Source organism: Apteryx mantelli, chromosome 1, assembly GCF_036417845.1.
Source record: "Apteryx mantelli isolate bAptMan1 chromosome 1, bAptMan1.hap1, whole genome shotgun sequence".
Taxonomy (NCBI): domain Eukaryota; kingdom Metazoa; phylum Chordata; class Aves; order Apterygiformes; family Apterygidae; genus Apteryx; species Apteryx mantelli.
The window spans coordinates 26,479,109-26,501,987 of NC_089978.1; the positions used below are offsets into that span (position 1 = coordinate 26,479,109).

General features: G+C 37.4%; 1 protein-coding gene across 1 annotated transcript in view; it reads left to right on the plus strand.

Annotated features, from left to right (window-relative positions):
- Nucleotides 1-22,352, plus strand: part of FRY (FRY microtubule binding protein) — a 183,894-nt gene extending 161,542 nt beyond the window's left edge. The window contains exons 54-61 of the mRNA XM_013962114.2: nucleotides 928-1,091; nucleotides 2,301-2,490; nucleotides 7,932-8,081; nucleotides 8,862-8,960; nucleotides 9,435-9,518; nucleotides 17,864-17,974; nucleotides 20,143-20,336; nucleotides 20,918-22,352. Of these exons, the coding sequence (XP_013817568.1) occupies nucleotides 928-1,091; nucleotides 2,301-2,490; nucleotides 7,932-8,081; nucleotides 8,862-8,960; nucleotides 9,435-9,518; nucleotides 17,864-17,974; nucleotides 20,143-20,336; nucleotides 20,918-21,176 (1,251 nt within the window). The 3' untranslated portion in view covers nucleotides 21,177-22,352. The remainder of the gene's footprint in view (nucleotides 1-927; nucleotides 1,092-2,300; nucleotides 2,491-7,931; nucleotides 8,082-8,861; nucleotides 8,961-9,434; nucleotides 9,519-17,863; nucleotides 17,975-20,142; nucleotides 20,337-20,917) is intronic.
- Nucleotides 22,353-22,879: the final 527 nt, after the last annotated feature.

The following is a 22,879-nucleotide window of genomic DNA, read 5'->3' on the forward strand; positions in this document are numbered from 1 at the left end:
AACCTCTGAGGGCCACATCTGTCTTCAAATCCCAACTTGCCACAGATTTCCCTCCCTCCCAGCTCCCAATACATATATGTACAAGCACATACGTGTATGTGCACACACATGCACATGCACACATGCGCGCACACACACACACATACACACACACTGCTTTGGAGATACCCCAATCAGACAAGATAGAGAGTTTATCAGCTGCACGCTGCAGTCATCCCAACAGAAACTGCTTTGCAGAGATGCTATTGATGATGCAGACAAAAGGCAAAAGACTGAAAATGAAGCAAAATTTATTCAGACTAAAACTGCAAGAGAAAGAAAGAAACAAGAAAATTCAAAAGCTTTAGGTGCTAATGGGTAAAAACAGAAGGAAATGGTAAAAGTATGATCCTTCTAGTGGCCTGTAAAATGCTTTGGATTCCTCTTGGAAGTCATTATGTAACTATGAGAAAATTGACAAAATGAAAATTGAGAAAATAATTCTCAATTCTAAACATGTATATAGTCTTCCAGATGATTATTTTTTTCAACATATTTTTGAGAGGCTTTGGTACATGTGCAGGCACTACAAAGTGATAAGTGACAAGAATAGCCTGACAGGAACAAGAACTCTATTGTTTTTCCTGAAAAAATACTTTCCTGCTATGTTGCCAAATGCACTGAAATCTGAAATTCTTTGCTGGATGAACTGAGTTGAAGAAATGTCTTTAAAAACAATATTGATCCAAGGCAGCAAGTTAAGCAAATACATATTTTTGAAGAAGTGTAACTTCATTCATGTCATTTATAATCTATGGCTTTGTGCAATTTAACATGTTGCCTAGTGGCTTTTTTCTTTTCGTTAAATCTTTTCTAGTTATTAGTGGAATTAACTTACTATTTTGCTGTTTTCTAAGGCATCATAGTTCTTTATGTTCGTTCCTCTAGCCTGAAGCCATACATGAAGAGCAAGATGCAGCAGTCCATGAAGATGACCTTTCTGGGTCTACAAATGAACTGCCTGGAGCATTTGAATGCAGTGATAGCCTTAGTCTGGATATGACAGAGACTGAAGAGAAAGTTGACAGGCTGGAACAATTTGCTCTTGCCAGGTATAAACTATTACTTATACAAATCCTTTTACACTTTACAACAAAGTGGTAGCAAGGCAGTAATTAATTTCATCATGGAATTTTATATTTTGGGCAAAATAGATGTAAAATTCTCATAAATTTAAAGCAGTGAGAAGACAATGCCCACTATACCTCCATAATTACCACAAACACCCAAAACGCAAGATTTTCCTTGTAGGAGAATCAAGATGTGATCTGTACATACATCTGTGCAGTTAGTTGTTATGTGCATGATGAATTTCATTAAAAGTCAAAAGGATTTTTAAAGACTTGTGGCAATGGAAATACTGCTTAGTGAACTGTTCAAAGTCATATAATCTATGCATTCATCTTTCTGATCACTTATGGGTCATAAGAGGTCACAATATTATCAAAAATGCCATCTGTGTACTCCTGAGGCTGCTGGCGAGCAGGACTGGGTTCGAGTATGTGTTTCTGCAAGGCCATACAGAGTGCAGCTCTTTCCAATTTTGAGTAGAGTTGAGTTTGACTGCAATCAGCACTTATTCATGAAGAGAAGGAGTACAGGATCCATAGCAAAGCCCTCTCTCTATGTGTGTTCGCTTGTTTTAGAATCACAGTTCCTGTTCTTGAGAGGTGCAGGGAGTATTTCTCCATCCCAAAGAAAACTACACAGAAGCAAATAGCTTAATACCCCTTAAAAATGGTAGCCAGCCTGTTTTACTGACCGTGGAGTTCCAGGATATTTCTTTGTTGTAAAGGGAATGTGGCGAAGGGATGGATTTTCTCCTATCCATTATGTTAGGGTAAAGAAAAACAGGCCAGAATATATAATGTTTGAATACAGTGAGAATTTTTTTCAGTAGTTTTGCTATACACTATTGTAACTGCATTTTGCTGGAAGAGGTGTTTTTCCTCATGGGCTCTTATCCTCCTGTGAAGTTTCAGCCTTCTTCCTTTAAACTGTTGTATGATAAAAAAAATCAAGCATTCTGAAATGGGGACAGACAGATGATAACAGCCTGAAGACAGAGATTCTGATTTGGAAGTTTTTCCTCATTGTGGCCCACCTCTTGCCAATCTTCTAAAGGATTTGGAAAGCTCATGGGTATTTTTAAAAGATGCCGTAATCGGTCCTCTGATCATATCTCTTTGCTATAGCATATTTTATTTGCCACCTCCTTGGTATCCTCCTTTCAGCACAGTTTATTTTCTTTTCTCCTTTAGTTTTGGGGATGTTGATCGGAATGCCTCGCCTCCTCCTTCACCATTTTTTTCTGCCATCCTCGCTGCATTTCAACCAGCAGCATGTGATGACGCGGAAGAAGCCTGGCGTAGTCATATCAACCAGCTCATGTGCGATTCTGATGGTTCCTGTGCAGTTTATACATTTCATGTGTTCTCTTCCCTGTTTAAGGTAAGAAAATAGGTTTAAGACTCAAAGTCAAAATGTTTAGATTGTGTATAGCTATTAGGAGTTTCTTAGTAATAGTAGCAGTAATGAACTAACAGTTACTGTAGACATTATAATTTTGCATGTTGCAGAATTATTTTACCAGATTTTCATGCAGAGCTGTCTTCTAGAACCAGTTTTGTCATAAAAATATTATGGATCTCATACTCGCAGGTTTGAAGATAGCATTACAAAATGTGGATTCAGTTTAAGGAGCATTTTCTTCTCTACTCTACAAGTAGCCTGAAATGATAACTACAAGAGACAATTTAATTAGCAAAGGGCACCCCACTAATAAATATACCATCTCAAGACCCTTACAGATATATTTAAGACTATATTGGTTTGAGGAAGAAACATCATATGTTAGGAATTTGTTTTCCATCCTGTTTCCTCAGTGTTTCACCTGGGTTAATTTGTATCTCTTCTTGAGCTGCATCCTGTGTTCTGCTTTAAACATTGCACCACTGGAAACATGGGTACCTAAAGTTAGGCATCCTTTAAAAAATTGTCTGATAAATAACTCTTTGAGAAACTGTAGTGCTGACCGGAGCACATGACAGCTCAACTTCGAAAATATCCCCTGTGTTTGTTCATGATGTGTATTTCAGCTTTCCTTTGCCATTATTTCAGGCCTAGAGGTTAGTAGCCCTGTTCAAGTGTTCTGAGAATTATTTTTCCTTTCATTCATTTTTAAAGGAACTGCTGTCATACACTTCTGAAAGCTAAAACAGCAAATGATACTGAATAGCACAAGACCTTAAAATTGCCTGTAAAGTGCCTGTTTAACTCCACATTCTGTCATATGCACAATGCATTTGCTGTTATTTTAAACAGAGACCCTCCTCATTTTCTTCAGCTGATACTGAATGAGAAAGATATAATACTGTTGTCAAAAAAATTTCTATAGCAGCAAAACCTGAGGAACAGTAATGAAAAATAAAAGGTGCTAATAGTATCGACAAACCAGTATTTTCTAGCTAGAGTCACAGAGATATTTTTAGCCTATTAAAATAGCTTTGTTCCCCTATTTAGGGTTAAAACATAGGAGTATTATCTTTTGCATGTTTTTTCATAAGAACCCAGCTCGTCTGGAATTGTATTGTGTTTGCCCCATAAAACTCTGCTACTCATCGCTAATTTAAAAGAGTTGACCCTCACCAACAGGAAGTTTCAAGAAACAAGCCTAATATGTGCTAGGCTTGCAACATGAAGTACTGCCAAAATATTTAACTGTGCAACAAAATCCTTGTTTGGAGCAGCCTGTCAACTTAATACTTGAAGTGAAAGAAGTGCATTTTCCAGGGCACTTTTATTTCAGTCTGCATCAAGTTAATGGTATCTTGGATGTTTGCCTACAGCATGCTGAACTTGTTTAAAATTCCTGAAATTATTGAAGTACTTCTCCTGTAAACTAGTGGTTTCTCAGAGATCTCTGGATAATCTTTATGGCTCCCTGCTCTAAGCTGCCTCTTTGTATTCAGTCAAATCAAATGTCTTCCAGCAGACCATCCGGTTCCAAGACACACAGATTTGAGAGCCAGCAAGTAGTTTCCATAATTGAACCTTTCTGTTACTAAAAATCCTCTTCCCAGCTGGAAGAGAACATCGGTTAAGAAGAAAAAATTCTGAGAATGTTTTGTTCTTATTTACATTCACCTAAAACACACAATGACTATATGTAGACATATAATTATTCACATAGTTGATAAGTCCCTTTTCATAAAACACAGGCTGCCTTCAGGCCTTGCTTGAAGGATTTCAATCATGTAATCTGCACCCAAAAGAACAGAACTGAAATAAGTCATTATAGAACTAATAGTTCATGTAATTGCAAAATAAATATATTTAGTGAAGTAATATAGACACCAATGTGCAATCTGTGATCATTACAAGTTTTAATACTTTGGAGTGCTGTTTCAGCCAGTTGTCTTCTTAGCTGTATTTTGATTGAGTGTTGGGGTTGTTTTTTTTTAATATCTGAAAAGGAAATCAGTAAAGGAAGAATATGCTTTGTTGAATCTGAACACTAGACTTATCAGCTTCTGATGAAGCTATGGCTGTAGTGTTTTGAGGAAGTTCTTCCCATAAAGTAAACTAAAACTTTTTAACACATTAATCAATGAGGGACCTCAGAAGTTCATGTAGTTCTTTATCTTGCCCAGGAAGGGATGAATTATAACTATCATTACTGTCAAATGTTTCTAAACTTTTTTCTCTAGGCTGTTCTTAACCTTTAGGCTATGGTGAAACTTCACAATTTTTCTGGGCAATATAGTCCAGTGCTTAACTCTCCTTATCACTTGAAAACTTTTCTTTCTGTGTTTTGTGCCTGTGGCTTCTTGCTCTATCCACAGCAGTTATGTAGAAGATTTATTCTTCTTTGCTTTGCAACTGCCGCTTATATTTGAGGACCATGATCATGACTTCTCCTATCCCAAACTTCTCTTATTTAACCTCAGTTCTTTCAACCTTCCTCGTAAGTCACATTTTCTAGACTTCGAACTGTTGCTATGGGCTCCCTTCAGTTAGTCTGTGTGTGACTTGAAAAGCAAGAACAGACTCTGTACTTCAGCCTAGGTTCCTACCAGCACTAACTACAACAGGAGGATCCATGTTTTGTAGAAGGTATTCCTGCTTACATATCTCTCTCTGATACATGCTGTATAGGGGGATACAATTAATTCATTCCAGTTAGCACCAGTTTCACCAAACCTTGGACTGAATCTTTGTTTTCAGAAGATATCTAAGTAGTGAATCTCCCACTGTCACCAGTGCCTATGGTTCAGATGATTCTTCTAGTTGATCATAAAAATAATCATTTACCGGGTTTGATGGCCTAAGTGAGAATCCCCACAATGTCAATACCTTTGTCATTTTCCACTTTTTATTATTATTCAAAGACTTTCAGAATTCTGTGTTCTGCCTTTTGATATACATGGCAAAATCCTTATCCTGGAGCTTGTCACTGCTTCTTGACTGAGCTATAGTTATCTAATTAGTGTTACAGCTATGTAAATTATGCCATCCAGTATCTGCTGAGCTACTTAATGTTGTCATTCTGATCACGCACGATGATTTTCGGTTCCTTTGGGTTATTCTCCTATTCCTTCTGGTTATTTTTGCTTGTCTGTTTTCCAATAACATGTTTTGTTCTAGCTTTAGCAACTTGTTCCACTGTGTAATAAACAATTTCAGTTTATTCTCTTTGAGCAGGAGAATAGATATCAGCTTCATTCTTACTAAGCAGGCTAAAGTAATTCAAATGTAAGTGATGCACAAATGTATGAGTTGGACTCGAGTACCACCAGTTTAAAGTCTAATCTGTATAAATTATCTAGTGGAGTCTGTGTGCTTTTGTTTCATTCTGTACACGAAAAGAAAATAAGCAACTAATATCAGTTGAAGAAAATATCACTGACTTCAACTGATTTATAGTAGAAATTGTTGCTTTGTTCAGATGTAAAGGTTGTATCTGCTCTTTGGCCTGCAGCATTCTTCTGATTCGACATGAATTATGTGGAGATTGTAACATGGACAAACAAGGAATTAATTACATGAATATTTATTCTACACATTCTGTGATCACAGTCATTCAGAGAAACAATGATTTATGCCCTTTTAGGTATGTTGGTGTCCCATGAGCACCAAGTCAGTGCTGTGTAACAGCTTATTTTTCATGCATGTTTTAACTTTTTTCTTTAACTTGTCCGTATTCAGTAAGATAATACAGATGGTTATGCAAAGATCATAAAATATTAAATTTTTAGAATTATGTACTGCCCTGTTTTGCCAGTGCATAGAAGATAGTCTGAATCCAACTTCCCTGGAAGAGTGGGAAGTCCTGAGCTTTTGTGGGGTCAGTGCATACAACCATCCTTTACTGCCTGTGTTGCAAATATTGGGAACAAGCTTAATCTCAGAGTGTGCTGTGCTCTGGCTGTCCTCAGCTGGTAGGACACAGGAGTGACACAGGAGACCTAACCATATAGGAGCTGTACAAGGAAACTCAAGAAGCTGTAATTAGTAAGAGCCCCTTGTCTCTGCTGCGAACTCAATGCAGCAGAGAGTCTGGACAACATACTGAGTGACACATGTCATGTTTTGTTTCAGTGTTGAAGTAAAATGGTAGAAACACACGGTAAGACAAATATCAGTCTGATCTTGTCTACTATCAGGGCTGGTTCAGATGCTTTAGAGAGAGGTTCACAAACAAGCAATTACTTAATAATTTCTCTGTAGAGAAAGCTTTGTTTTAACCATCTTATCAATTATTTTTTGGTATACGCCCTACAATATGATGGTTTATATAGCTTTGTTTTTTAAGTCCAGTCTAGCAGTATACATTATCCATAAAGTCCTGGATTCAGTTCAGCTGATTTTAGGTACTTCACTTACATGCCTCAAGGTAGGAGCAGTAGCAGGCTATTCATATGTCTGTGATCTGAATAGATATTTGGGAAGCACTTACTTCTGTCTGATAAGGAATACTTACACTGATATGGGTCCTAACCTGCATTCCTCACAGAAATGCCTATGGTTACAGGGCATAAATCATGTAAAAATGAATTTTATTTTAAAAAACATTTGCGTGTTACTCCCACCTGCTGAGCTGCTGGCCTTAATGAGATATATTTTGGCAATGAAACCTGCTGTGTATGTATCTGTATAATTATTTCAGTTCCTGGAAGACTAAAATATTGTTTTTATTTATTATTCATTTTATGTATTATTTATGTATTTGTATGTATTTATGTATTCACTGAAAAGAAAGTGATAGCACTAGACTGCTTCTGGAAGGCTAGACTCTTTTAAAACTCAAAATATCAAAAAAAAACCTTCTGAGAAGAATAATTCCCGGATGCAATGCAGTATTGCTGGAGTCCTCCCAAGCAGCAGAAAAGTTCTAGTAAGAAAGTTTTTCCCACAGGGGAAAACAGAACTTCTTTTATGTTTTTTCCTTGCTGCTCTTTGGCATTAGGATGTTCATTACATTATCTGATTAGGCACTTGACATGGAATAGTAACAAAACAATGCCTGGAATGGGCAGAAAAGGTAATGTGCTGATCAACTGAGTTAACTCTGTACAGCTAAGAAAAAGCTACATGTGGGTAGAAGGCTTTGTAAAGAATGAATCATCTTTACAGAAAAGAATATATTTCAGTAGTAGATATAAATTCTGTGACTAGTTTCACAGCTGCCCAGTAGAAGAAACTTCTGTACACTGTGTCCACCATGATAATTATTACTCAGTATCCTTGAGCAAACATTCAGTTCTCCACAGGGAGATGGTCTCTTTTGCCCATGTTATTTTATGAAGAAAAAAAAATGCGTGCCATTTGTTTACAAAGGAAAGAAGCTTGTCTTGAGCGAAGAATGTGATGAGCCCTGTTTTGCTTTACAGAATATTCAGAAAAGGTTCTGCTTCCTAACCTGCGATGCAGCTAGTTACCTAGGAGACAACCTGCGAGGAATAGGCTCAAAGTTTGTAAGGTCTTCTCAGATGTTAACATCATGTTCAGAATGTCCGACCCTTTTCGTAGATGCAGAAACAGTGAGTATATTCCTTTAGAAAGTCATGTGCTGCATTGCAGTGGGTTATTTCACTGCTTATTTCACTTACAGTCAATTCTTGAACAGATGCATCGAGAGGATACCCACCTCCTCTCTCTGACTTCTTATCTCCTGTTTTTGCCCAAATATAACAATCGCCTACCAGACCCAGTTAGCTCTGCAAAAGGAAAAGGAGAAGCTATTTTTTATGTAGTTCAGCATGAAAGGTGACAATATGTTCAGTGGCTTCATATGATTGAACTGTGTTGTGAGCTGGATGATAAAGATATGTATTAGAGAATGAGACTGCTCTTCCCATTGTTTTTATTCTGGCCCATATTCATCCAACAGCCTCAGGTCCGTGTAGCCTTGTGCAGGAATATAGAGGTAGGAATTTTTGAAGTGTAATCCTGGACCTGCTTTTCACCCACTGCTGTGACCACGGAAAAGCTGGGCCTTTCCTTCACTAAAGAGCTGTGGAGATTAACTAGTTAAGTTTTGTGCAATATTTTATTTTAGGGAAGTCTTCTCTGAAGCTGTTAAACCCAGAACACAATTTCAGTTCCAAAGTATGCACAGGCGCTGTTGGATTTTCAGTATAGTATCCTACCTATATATATTGTATTTGTATAAATATAAAATCAAATATTTTTCAGTAGTAGTATCTCTAAATCTAAGCATTCTTTTCCAAGACCTTTTCTGTTCTATCCTTTCTGTTCTACTAATATTTTTATTCTTTTATAAGTGACATTTACTAGCCCTTTTGATTTAATTTCTCCAGCTCCTCTCCTGCGGCCTTCTTGAAAAGCTGAAGTTCAGTGTTCTAGAACTACAGGAATATCTGGACACATATAACAACAGGAAAGAAGCAACTCTCTCGGTATGCTAGAGTATATTATATTCTTTTTTTTGTACGTATACTTATTCTATGTCTTGTGACTGCAGATAGTATCAGAGCTGTTTAAATGAATATTGAGTCAAACAATGTGTTTCAAATATTGGATTCATTAAAAGTTATTTCCAGAACGTAGGAACCAAAAGCAAAAAAAAGACTATTGCATCTCTTACTCTTAAAAACATTGACATCTCTAATGTTCCTAGTCTCTCCTTTATCCTAATTAGTAATTAATTCATTCATTTTCTTGATATATGCAATTCAAATGCTAATAGAAATCAAGACTGTAACTTGTAAGTTACAGCCAAAGCAAATTGTCATAGTCTGTATGAATAAGGAGTTCAACTACAAGTTTTTGTGTTTACATACTATACTGTGAAACTAAAATACTGCTTACCTTTCTGCAAATCAAGCTACAGACTTTATTCATATCTTCTTTTAATTTCTCTGTGAAAACAGTGGCTTGCAAACTGCAAAGCAACATTTGCTGGGGGCTCACGAGATGGAGTTATTACCTGCCAGCCAGGGGACTCAGAAGAGAAGGTAATAAATGAGCAGAAGTATTTCACTCCTCTAAAGTGACATGTCTGACACATCTTTTTCTTGGAACCTCCAGAGTATACTGCCTCCTTGTCTGTCTGCTGGGCTTGAGCATAACCCAGTTCTGCACTCCAGGCTCCAAGGTACCGCTGTTGCCTGGGCCCTGGCCAACGGCAATGGGAGGTGTCTAGTGGGAGTACTTCTGCATTCCTGTTCTACCTGAGGAAGCAGAGCTAACCCTCTCTGGCCAGTGTGTGCTCTCCCTTTTAGAAAGATGTTGCAGCCGCAGGCAGTTTCCCCCAGCACAGAGTCTCTGATGATCTCTTCTGATGGCCTCTGCTTCCACATTACACCCATTTGCTCTACAGCCATTAGAGGCACAGTCTGCCCAAGAGCACTTGGGCCTTTTTGACTTGAACTCTGATTCCCGAAATACAAGACTTATCTGGTTCAAAGCCAGTAGCTTGGTAGTGATGAAACAGTGACTGTAAAATGGCCAGTGAAATGATTTATGCTGTACAGAACTATTTGTAGCAAAGCCAAAATATCTCTTACATCACTTTTGAACAGAAGTTTTACAAAGACACAAAATACATGTATATATACACACACAGATGCATAAATATATATTTAGTGTATTGAGTCCAGTTAAGAAATCAATCTTTTCAGAAATTAACATCATCAGCAGGCATCCCAGTTGTCTGATATACTAAGTATAGGAAATAGCTGGTATTTCAGTGATGCAGAATGAGTTGGGAAATGCTATTTTGTGACTTTTTTTCTTTGGAGGAGAAAGAATGGAGGGATGGGAAAAAGAGGGGTTGAGGAGAAGGAATCAAAATTAGGAAACAGCACCAGCATATACAAAAAAAGTGACGCCTCCTCTCTCCATGTCTTTTTACATATAAAAAACAATGATGGCATTTTCACCCTATTTTACACCCTGTTTTAACTATTTTTTCAGATACTGTTTTCTTCTCATGTTGGTTTCAGTTTGTCCCTCTCTCTGTCTCCTCCTACAATTTATTTTCTTTCCTTCTGTTTTTATCTTAGCCTCTATTTCCTTCCTCTCCCTATTTATCTTCCTGTCTTTGGTCTCCCTTGATTTTTATATATGCCATTGCCCAGTAATCCCAAATCCTTGCCACCACTGCATTTTCGTTTCCTTGACCTTATTAGCCTTAAAACCTCTGGGTAGAATCACATGTTCAAACTTCCCTTTCTGGCATTGGCACCAGCAAAAGTTACACATACTTTCCAATGCATTTAAATAAGAGATTCCTTTCCTTAATTGCAATGGTGCACAGGGATGTTACAAGTGAGCTATTCCCAAAAGTAAAAAAAAAAAAAAAAAGAAAAAAAAGGGGAGCTGGGGCACATGCTATTACCTCTCCTGTGAGTACATCGTGAGTGGGAGATAAAATATATGTGGAGAAGCGTATCTACAGGAGCATGAATGAGTGCTCTCTTCGCACTGGTGCACAACACCCTGAACAGTGGCTTTGGACAGTAGGTGTTACATGTCTTGCTCTGTACAGCTTATGCTCCTCATCCCTCTTCTGAAAATATGCAAAATGAGATGGAGGATCACAGATCTTGCTGATGACCTACTTTGTTTCTTTTTTAAAAAAGTAGAGCAGACCGAATGCTAAGAAGGAATAGACGATAAACTGAGCTCATACATAGAGGGCCTAAAAGCATCTAAAAGTTAGAAGTGTCATAATCCATTTGTAAATTTTTTTTCATTAGGTGTTCTGTTTCAGAATTAAATGTGTGTTTTGTGAAGCCAGGGTTAATGTCCTTACTGCTTATGAGGCAGACTGAAAAGAAAGGTTTCTCATTCCTGCAGGAATCCCTGTCCTCTCCCCAGCAATGTTCCTTCAGCCCAAAATGTTTATTTTTCCTTGGAAGTTGACAGGATGGTAGGTCTTTGATCAAGAGGCATATTTTTTTCTTTCCCTTCTCATTCAGCTGTCCATTGAAACAGCTCTTGCCAAAGGAATTTTCTCTATCTATCTACAGTACTATTTTTTCACCAAAAATGTAATCGAAGGAAGAGTCAAGGGAAACTAAGGAAATGCCATTAGGAAGGGAAAAGGAAAAGTGACTCCTAGACTGGCAAACAGTTTGTTTTCATGCCTTTCCTCTCCTCTTCTCCCTCAGCCTGAAGTGGTATATCCATGTAGGCACACAATGAAAAGAAAGGGAAGTATGCCAAAGAATCAGATAATTGTAGAAAAAGCTGTCTTTCTTACAGTGTTAGCTACAAGGGAACCTGCCTAAACTCCTCAACTCACTGAGGGTTAGCCTGGGGCCTGGACTGGTGCTTAGCACTTCTGATGTACCAAGTTACTTAGCTCAACCCAGAAACAGGCTGTTGCTGGAAAAGGATCAGAAATAATTGTAAGGAGGAAAAACAATACCTTGTTCTACAGAGGGCAGAAATCTTAGGTTCTCAAAATTCACCAACTAGTAAAAAGCTTGAGCGGAAATTGTCTGCTCTATAGACAAGACAGACATAAGGCCAAATTCAGAGTTAGCACAAGTGTCTAAGGGTCAGAAATAATTGTAATGCAGCAGAAATGCACTTAAATGGACCTGTGCCCGCTTATGCTAGTAGTTAAGTGGGCACCAGTTTCTCTAATCAGATGTTATTTCACAATAATTGCACATGATTTGTTGACCATTGTTACTGTTTCTTGAATGTGGACAAAGGCAAAAATTGCTTGCTAGGACATTCAAGAAGCTTGAAATAGAAGCTGTCTAGGTCAGCTGCTAGAACTACAAAGCTGTCTGAGACTGGGTAAAAGCTTACTGTCCCTTATTCGTGCAACAGATTACATGATTTGGATGGGGCTGTGATGTGAAAGCTTTGATGCTGCATCCAGCAACAGAGTCTCAAGAACACAGGAATTATTTTATGGGCAAAGAAAATTGCATATTACTATTCTGCTGTCTGTCCCACTGTTAGATGAGTAAAGCTATCGGTATATTCTTGGACCCTTCTAAACAGGGAGATTTTTATTTAGTCAAAGACTGCTTTTTTCTGGAAAAGAGATATGTGATTTATCATATTTTTCTTGTCAATTAGCAATGCTGATTCAAATAAGTATTTGCCTCCTGAGGAGACATTCAGTTTACTCTGTAAGTCCAAAGTCAGTATACACCTTTCTTAAGCCATGTTCATCCCAGAGATCACCACAAGCTAATGGGTGTGTGGGTTTGATACACCCCATGCTACACCCCATATAACTTTGCTCAAAAAATTCAAAATGTACCTGTTGCTGTGGGTTTCCTTGTGGCTACAGGTTCAGACAGGTGTGACCCTCACTGGCTGCTTGAAGGACTGCAAAATATGCAAAGACTAAACATTCAGTATTTTCACCTACCAAAGACAATACTTGTGTAGTGTCTCTCAGCTTAAGTTCTGTTTACTAATCTGAAACAACACTTGCCTTATTACAGGAGTTAAACTAGAGACAGAGAAATACAGTGAAAGCTGGGATCTTTCTGCCTGAGCCCTTGCAGAAGGGAGGGGAGACTAAGAAATGTCAGTTAGTTCCAAAATTATCATCTTGTCAGCCTCCAAGGAATACTTAGTTTTATGCTGAAGGATATAGAAAGAGGAGTTAAAATCATCAAGTTACAGATCCGTGTTAAGTAGAACATCAGTAATTTAGGGATACATTGCAATATTTATTGAAAGCTCAGTATATTTTCGTTCAGTGAGGGAGGGTTTTTCATGTAAGATGAAGCCTTCTCCCCCCCTCCCCCGAAGCAGTAGAGAGAAGACAATTTTTCTGGGGAAATAATGACCATGGAATTCACTTACGTGCTGCTTTCCCCCTTCTTCTATAAAGTAAATTCCATGGCAAATTAGAAATCATGTATGGACTTGAATACTTTTAAAAGTCCAAATGAAGCTTAGCAGCATGCTGAAATTCAGAGGAGCCTCAGATGCAAACGAGATTTGCAAACCGCAAAACAGCATGCCTGTGACTTCACTGGAGCGCAGTAATCTCTCTGCTCTCTTCACCTTCTTATCTTAAAATTAACTTTACAAAGCTTGACTTAAATGAACTGCATGCAATTTGGCAAGATATAAAGTTTTTTTTCAGAGTACTAAATACAGGGGAAAATGTTCAAATAATGTTAAAAGCATAAAATTGAACATCATGAGTGTAAAGCTTAGTTTGTCAAGGTTGCATGGAAGGGTAATGCAGGACTGAGGGAAATACTTTCCATGCTTTTTTTAATAATAAGGCCCATGGAAGGAAGCCAGGCCAAAATACTTTGTTTGTCTATGCCGAGTTAGCATTATTTAACATTTCTGTATTTGCTACCTTTGCATTGACGGTAATGTAAATCATTTTAATAAAAATTCCAAATGTTTATTAACATCAGGTGCGTACGCACTGACATCTGGCTGTAACTGGGCAGATGTCATTCCGGTTTGTTGGTTACAACCATACACGATGACTCTGTTGATCTAAAACAGCATGAGAATATAATATATATAATAATGAAAGCTGCATTAGAATTGCACAGGGAACAGATTTGTGCAAATGTTCTTGACAAAGAAAAGAACTCTTCTTTTGAGGATAGAAGTTTATTTCTGAGAGGTTTTTGCTCTAATCATTGAAATGCTAATGCAGGTCAATTAGGCATTGTTATTACTATTGCAACAGGACTATTGTTCCAGAACAATTAAAAAATCAGTGAATCATTACTGGTGAGAGGAAGAAATAGGAATCCTTGTGAACTTGCAGCACTGCCATGGAGTTGAACCAATCTGTCATTTTCCTTGGATTTTTTTTTTTATGATAGTCATAACTTAAGAGTTGTGTGCAAAATGTTTCCATTGTCATGTGCCAAGTAATAAACCTAACAGTCACAAGGCTTATCCCAGAAATTTCATTAGCTCTATGATATCCAAAAATGGAAGTATTAATAAATAACAAAGTATTTACAAATAACAAAGTTCAGTTCTGTTAATCACTTGAAAACCCTGCATAATGTTTTGAGTACTTCTGTGATACAAGCTCATTTCAGTAATAGAGAGCAAATTTAAGTAAATGTATTATTTCAAGAATTTTCTAACACAATTTTACTGTAAGTTCCTGGGCTACTGAGTGGGATAAATCAAAATTAATAAATCTGAGGATCTAACTGAGGCTATTTAGTCTGTTAGCTACCATTAAAATTAAAGCTTGATTTTATTTAGCAAGACTGCTGTGCATGTTGTATGTGGTATTTCCAACCAGTTATCAGGTTGAGGCAAGCATTGCTAATACTGCTGACAAGTTATGCTATTAAAGATGGGCTGTGCTTCCTATTGCATGCGTTACACTGACACTATACTTTCTTTCCTTTCCTTTTTTCCTGTGCCATGCTTGCTGTGTAGCAAATGGAATCTCTTGCAGTAAGTTGAAGTTCTTTCATATTCTTTGTCCATCTGTAGATGGACTAATACACCCCAATTTTACTGTTTTACCTCTAAGCATGTTTTCCTTTCTCGTTATGATTTTTCTCTGTAGAAAATGTGGTTCTACATGGAGTGATTAAAATAATTTACTAAGGTGTGTTTTGTGAAATCTAAAAATATTGTGACAAAATTCTGACATTTTTCACATGCTGTTTAGAATGGTCATTTAAAATAACTTTTAAAAAACTAAATCTTTGGATATAGTATGCTGGAGTGGAAAATCAAATTTTTTGCTAACTTAAAATTCATAATTTTTGGTTTGTCTTTATGAAAAACTACAATCTATAATTGATAGTTAAGTTTCAAAATTGTTCTTGGTTATATGCTGATTAATAGTTTCACCATTATTGGTTTCTAATACTTATCCAAGAAGAAAGAAAATTGAGTTGCTTGATATGATAACTAATTACTGAATGAGTCCAACCTGATTCTTCAAACTGACCTTAGTTTGTCTTAATTCAGTTTAGCAGCTGGTGGGGTAAAAATGAATTATTGTTCCTCAAGGACTAAAAAAATCATGTGTTACATGCCAAGCTATCGTGAGGGGTTTTTTTTATTACATTCTACTGTGTCCTGGTTTTCAATTAATTTTTAACTCCCTGACAGCTTCAGGTATCTGTGTATTTAACTGCTAGCTAGCATTACGTTACCAGTTCTCCAGAATTTGAACAGAGTGATTTTGATCCAGACTGCAGAAATACCAAGCTGTGTCCCCACTCGTGCCCCAACCAAGAGGGAGCAAGCGTGATCACTTGTGCCATCCAGTGTCCCAGGGCGGCGTTGCTCCTGCCTGTTTGGCACCTTCCCTGGCAGCCAGCCAGCCTCTGCTGTGCCTCAGCCTCGTTCAAGAGAAGCCCCAGCCACTTCCAATAGGTCTCATCTTTAAACTGTCACTTTTTATTTTAGGAGGCAAGAGTTTAGCCACATAGATGCCAACTTGGTGGTGCTGTGTGGCCTCACTTCCAGAGAGTGGCCTCTGGGCAGGATTATTTAACAGACCGTGTCCCTCATGCTGTACCTTTTCATTCTCTTGGCCGTGGGCACGTTTGGTACCTGCCCACAAATCAGTTCTGTCCTAGCAGGTCACGCATCCTTTCCCACCCTTTTTTCCCCCCTTCTCCTCACCTTGGATCTGCCTGCCCTTCCTTATGCTCCCACGGGTCTCACCAGGCCAGGTGGGATCCCCGTTCGTATTTGGGAGGCAATGCTCTGACCCCGGCTCACCAGAAACAAACTAGCTGAGGTGCCAGAAATGGTTTATCCACAGCAGCACAGAGCTCAGATGAGGCAAATTCACCCCACCGAACTCTGCTTCTGTGGCAGACCGCTCCTGAGGTGTGGGTAAGCTATCAAGCATTAAGCAGGAGGAGCTCCACCAGGTGAAGAGCCACTACCTTGCCTCTCTCCTTCTGTCCCCTCTTGCCCCCACGAAGCTCCCATGGGATGAGCTTCAGCAGGTCTTGGCACGTCTTGGCAGTGCCCTGAACTGACTGTTCGTAGCTAAGTAGTTGCTGCCCACCTTTGCCTGACAAAATAAGTTGAAATTTGCCAAAGAACTAGGGTCTGTCTTTGACCTCAGCCCCTCAGACTTGTCTAGCTTGTAAAGAAATTTTGAGAACTGGAGAAGCTAAGAATGTGGTTCTAATTTTGGCTTATTAATAAAAACCCTGGCGCTTATATACTGAAGCATGTGTAAACAAACACTTCAGTCAAATTAATGCTTATGATGTTTTTAAAGTACTTTTTCTTAATATTGTGCTGGCATTTGCACTGACCGCCAATTCAGCAAACAGCTGGTAGCTAAGCATGTGTGAAGTGCATTAAGGAAGCAAAGACATTAATACCGTCCTCTTTTTTTCTGCCATGTTTGGCATGAAACTCTGCTATAATTTCTCCAAGCAAATGGAAAGATCTCTGATCCCACCCTTGGTCACTGTGTCTGTGTAGAAGACAATTCAAATACGCACCCCAGGTCTGTGAGTCATTCCAGCCAAAGCAATGGGAAGCTTCCTCGGTTGTACCTGCAGAATTTTTACTTCTGCCATAATTTGTCAAAGGTGAAATATCCGCCCGCTTCCCTACCATGCCCCATCTGTGGAACTACCAGATTCCCCCTGCTGAGGGACACCCAGATACCAGGACCATGAGCATATTAACTTGCCTTCTCTGGCACACATGGCCATTTCATTTGACTTTGATGTGCCTAACATCTTCCATGTGGTGCTGCACCTCACACTGGGAATATTAACAAGTTAATATTCGTAAACAGCATCTACTTATTCCAGGGGAATATGTAGAGGCCACATTCTTTTTACACATGCAGCGCAGTCTGCCTGTTGTATGGCTTAATTCAGATGGTGGAAAATCCATGAGCTGAGCCCTAGTTGCAGAGCTGGCGTTTCTTCCTTCCCTCCCCTGGCTGGATTTATTGCCTCTCTTCTCTCCCCTCATAGAAGCATACAGGAGCTTTGACCCTCTAGAGATATTTTGTTGCTTCTCTTTTGGATTTCCATCCTCTCAGAAGAGGTCTTTGGCCATTTCTGAATTTTTGAATTCTGCTTTCCTGCTGCAAAATGATAACAATGAAGCTAACCTATATAACCTGCTTGGAGATCAATGCTGACAAGTGCTACATGAGAGCTAGCCATTATTATTTTGATTTTCAATATTGTATATGACCTACCTGCAGAAGAAATAACACATTACTTGTTTTCTGAAATAGTATGTGATCATATATTAGTAAAATAATGCCTTTTTGATGGAGAACTAATTTATATCTCAAATGTGTTTTATTAGTTATTAAAAATTATCCCAAATCACTATTCTTTATTAAGTATTTATTCTCCTATAAATCTTTCCTTAGCAACTGGAACTGTGTCAGAGATTATATAAACTCCACTTCCAGCTGCTGTTGCTTTTTCAGTCCTACTGCAAACTTATCGGACAGGTGCATGAAGTCAGCTCCATGCCAGAGGTACGTAACAAACACTACAAAGTCTTCTACTCAAAAATCACTTTACCTTCATCTTCTTATTTTTCTTTCCATAGACTGACACCAAAAATTTCACTATTTCACCCTGAATACAAGTCTGCAGACAAAATAATTCAACACACCGGCATCTTTGTTAAAATATAGTTGAGATCCTGAATTTTTCTGATTGTACTTTCAGAGACTGGGTTCTTTTATAAATTCAGTCTTCAAAAGTCATTTGAATCAGTGGTAAAAAAAACTGGAATGATATATGGATATATATGGAATCTTAACTCTATCCACATGTTCTACATGTAGGGAATATTCACACTGTGTGAACTATTTGCAAAAGTGGATTTTTTTAAGAATTGAGATCTTAATTTTCAGAGAAACTGAGCTTTCTTCAAACACAGCGAAAAGATCCCTTTCCTAGATCATGGATGATTTTATCCGGACTTTGTGGAGAGGTTTACACTAGGAGCACTTGTTAGCATGACAATACCAAAATAATTTGGTAAATTAATCTTAACATGAATGCAAAACTGAGGTTTTTTGCTGGGATAATGTATTGCAATTTCCAGCCATATCAACTGTTTCAACTGCATATACCTTATACTAGAAACTTCTGTGGTGTATTTTGGCAAACAGCAATTAAATCTTTTTGCAACCTCTCATAACTATACCAGCAAAGGTGTGTAGTGTAGAACTACTTTATATTTTGACTGTACCTGTAGCTCCTGATCCTGTTCTGTGGATAAACAAAGATCTTTGGTTTCTGCTGCAATCAGTTAGATACTTCCCAAGACTATTTTAAAAATATAATTATCAAAAAATCTTAATGTCATAATAGTCTTTTTAGTTCTGTGATTTTTACAAGCACTCTTCTTTAAATGTTTTTGACACAACACTCTATATCTTATATCTATTTTGACCCAGATAGCTGTTTCTTTTTAGATATATCTACACATCTTACTTACAAAAACGCTTCACAACAACAATATTGTAAAGCAAATTTATTTCAGAAATTGCATAAAATATGCACTACTTTGAAAAATGCATCTTTGCACTGTAAGTTGAATGATCATCATTTAAGGAAAGATAGTAAAATAAGTTACATTTCCATATATATTTTTTTCCTTGATAAAATGTGTATTTAAAAATATTGAGGGGAAAAAATAATTTGATTATAGGCATAAAACAGAATTTCAAGCTATAAAGTGTATTTTATGACAGATTCCAGTAGTTTGCAGATTTTCTAGTAAATAAAAATGGTTTGTTTTATTAGATGTGCTGTATAAAGCACAAGGAGTTTGAACACGTATTTTAAGTAGCTGTCCCGAAGGCTGTCTTGTGATGTGCCTAGAATGTTCACTTTTCAAAGACAAGATACCAGGAATCTAGTGTTAAGGGTAGTCTAAATAGAATATTTTAAAAATATTTTGTGTTCCTTATTAGAGGATTGATTTCTGTAACAATATATGACAGTTATCATTTTGTTAGAATATTTGTTAGAAATGGTGCAGCATATAGAACTGGGGAACAATAATAGGAGCTGTTGCACCATGAAAATAGCATATTTTGTTGTAGCTGTAAAATATTATTTAAAGGAAGTGCCAGTGTTAGTTCATGTCACATTGTTTTTTTTAACATATATGGACATTAACTGGTAGATCTTCAGAAAAAAAGTGCTCATTTATGAATTATTTATCAGTCTTACGCCATATTAACTTTTCAGCCTGATAAAGGGTTACACAATTCCTGCCCGTCTGTTAATCATATCAGATCTTGCATGTGTTCTGTAAATAAATAACATCATTGTTGCTAGCAGAAGTAAATGTTGTTTTCTTAAACTTTTCCACTGTGACACAGAAACAGTAGCAGGATAAAAAAGAAAAGATCATTTAGAAAATTAAAAGATTGCACTCTGGCATTTTAGCAAGCCAAAATTACAGCATAGGATTAGAGAAAGCACAGAGATTAAAAATTTGTAGTTTGTGTGTTCATTACACTGTACAGACCACAGAGATCAAGAGCTGTCTTTGTGTTAAAAAGGGATCTTTTCCAGATAATATGTACATCTGATAAAATAAGAACAGACCTGAAATGCACTACTCCCTTTTGGGCTTATGGAGAATGAAAATACCTATCTCACATCTTTTTCCTTGAAACAGCTGTTAAATATGTCAAGAGAACTGAGTGAGTTGAAGAAAAACCTTAAGGATGCTACTGCTGCAATTGCAGCCGAGCCTCTGAATATGGAATCGGAGCCCACATTCAATTCTACAGAAGCAGCTATTCAGTCCATGCTGGAGTGTCTGAAAAACAATGAACTTGTTAAAGCTGTGCAACAAATAAGAGAATGCAGGCAAGTTTTACTGCATGGTTGATATTAGACTTTCATGTTATTAGAAAAGCATGCATTGTTTATCTTCCAAAACTTATCCTAAATCTAATGTGCTGAGTCATCATAGTAAGTTCAGTACGTTTCAAGAACATACATGGGGCATTGATATTAACTCTTGCTGCGGTGTTCCGTAAATAAGGATATCAAATCAGTAATACAAACATACATGTATACAGCACTGAAAATGTTTAATTACATTCTTTAGATCAAAAGTACTACTGTGATGCTCTTGAGAATCTATTTGTAGAGCTAATTCCTTAGCAGGAATCATTGACATCAGCTAACATTCAGCCCAGTTTCTCTTTCACTTATTTGAATGAGTTTTCTTAAGCTTTTTTTAGAAAATAGGAATTGCTCTTTTATGTGATTTCGGTATCTGATATTTAGAGTCTGATGAACAAAGGAGCAGTGTAAAACAGTGAGTTGCTTTAGGCTTATAAACACGTGCAAGTCAGTTCTCCTTTTAGAGCGCTATCACCTGGTTTCAATCTGTGCTAACAAACCCATAACGATATGCAAATTCTTTTCCTGTTTGATTGCAGGATTTTGTGGCCCAATGATATCTTTGGAAGTAGCTCTGATGATGAAGTCCAAACACTACTGAACATTTACTTCCGGCACCAAACCTTGGGCCAGACTGGCACCTATGCACTGGTGGGCTCCAACCAGAGCCTGACTGAAATCTGTACCAAATTAATGGAACTGAATATAGAGATTCGTGACATGATTCGCAGAGCTCAGAGTTACCGGGTCATCAATACTTTTCTTCCAGACTCCAGTGTTTCTGGCACAAGTCTCTGACAGGACTCTTGTGTCCTCTTTCAAGCTGGGAGTGCTGCCGTGCTGGAGTGAGGTGGTTCAATGTCTTCTCGGCCTTACAAAGGTTTGGTCAAACTGTACTCACTCTTGTTACATTTAGGATTTCTTCTAAAAAGATATGGGCAGAACTTCAAATGTGTAGCAATACTGTCAGGACAAAGGTAGTATAGAGAGCATCCAGGACAACATCCTTTGTTCTCTGTTGCACAAAATCAATTAGCATTTCACTGAGCAACTGCAACTCACTACTGAAGAAGTGACTTCCATTGCATACCAAAGCCTACTACACTGAACAATACTTCCTTTATAGCAAATTAATTTTAGGTTGGCAAAAGTGCAATGTTTCCTTCACGAAATAATATTTTTTGTTAAAAAGCCTTGTACATTTTTTCCTTTTTTCTCTTGTTTGATTGAGTGAAAGATGGGCAGAATGAAGCTGGCCACAGAATCTCGCAAACTTGTTGGTCAAAAGCTGAGAGCCTGTGTATATGAAACAAATTGTAAATGGACTACAGTTCAATGTACACTGTAATTTGAATATGATTACTGTATCTTAAAACAACGAGCTGCTATGAAGTACATTTCCTAATGTTACTAGGCTACTGTCTCTGAAGGTACTGGATCATATTGCAGAGGTCTGTTCTTAGGCCCCCAAGTATCATGAATGGTCTTGGTAGATTTTCTTTTTTTTTTTAAGGACCTTGGCTGCTTTTTACTAGAGGGTTGCTTTTATGAATATATTTATACTATTAAAGGATGGTTGATCTAATTTAACTTGCCATTTTGTAGGAAAAGTCCCATCACAGAGTCAAATCTTTTGAACTGTTATGCATGCATATTTTTATTTAATACAAATTTGGAGTATAAAAAGTAAAAATATTAACGTGAAATGCAAGTTCTCATGTTAAGTTTCATTAAAGAGATGTCTTATTTTATTTGTAATGTATATATAAAAGTCATACCTGTATGTTTTCTTCTTACATTTAACTGCTGTCCAGTGTTAAATGTATGCATGTAAATCTGTTGCACATCTGAGACACTTTTATGCTGACAACTATGTAACTTATTCACTCTGTAAATATACTTACTGTTTTTGTGAGGTAACTTTGGTTGATATTTGGATCAGTAAATCCATTTAATTAAAATATAAAAGTCATATATAATCACAACAGAGTATGTGCTAGTTCTGAAGATCTTGTTCTTGCCTCAGTCTGTGCTGTTGCCAATGGCATCAATGATAAGCAGCCCCTAAAAGACAACTTTTTCATGGTTTATGGTGGAATGGTTCATTACATTGAAAGAGACCAATGAGAAGCATAAGAATTTCTTTGTCAGTCTGTAGTTACAACTCAACTGGGAAGAGTAAATTTTACTTAAAGAGCAGCTTAATAATTCCAAAAAAAGTTCAAAATACAGGTGAAGATTCGTTTCTGTTAAAAATGTCATTATGCTGCTATTAGTTCTATCTTTGGTCTCAGCACTTTTTTCTCATGCTAAAATTAAAAGAAAAGCTGTCCAGCCTGTCATATCAGCTTAGGCTTTGAGAATCAGATAAAGCCTTTTCCCCTTCCTGCCTTTTTCTTTTTCAGTGTGCTTGTTGATGCATAAAATGGGGTGGAATCCATCCCTTTTAAAGGCATTTTGATTTTGCAGTCCACAGAGCACTGCAGCCCAGTTGTAGTGGC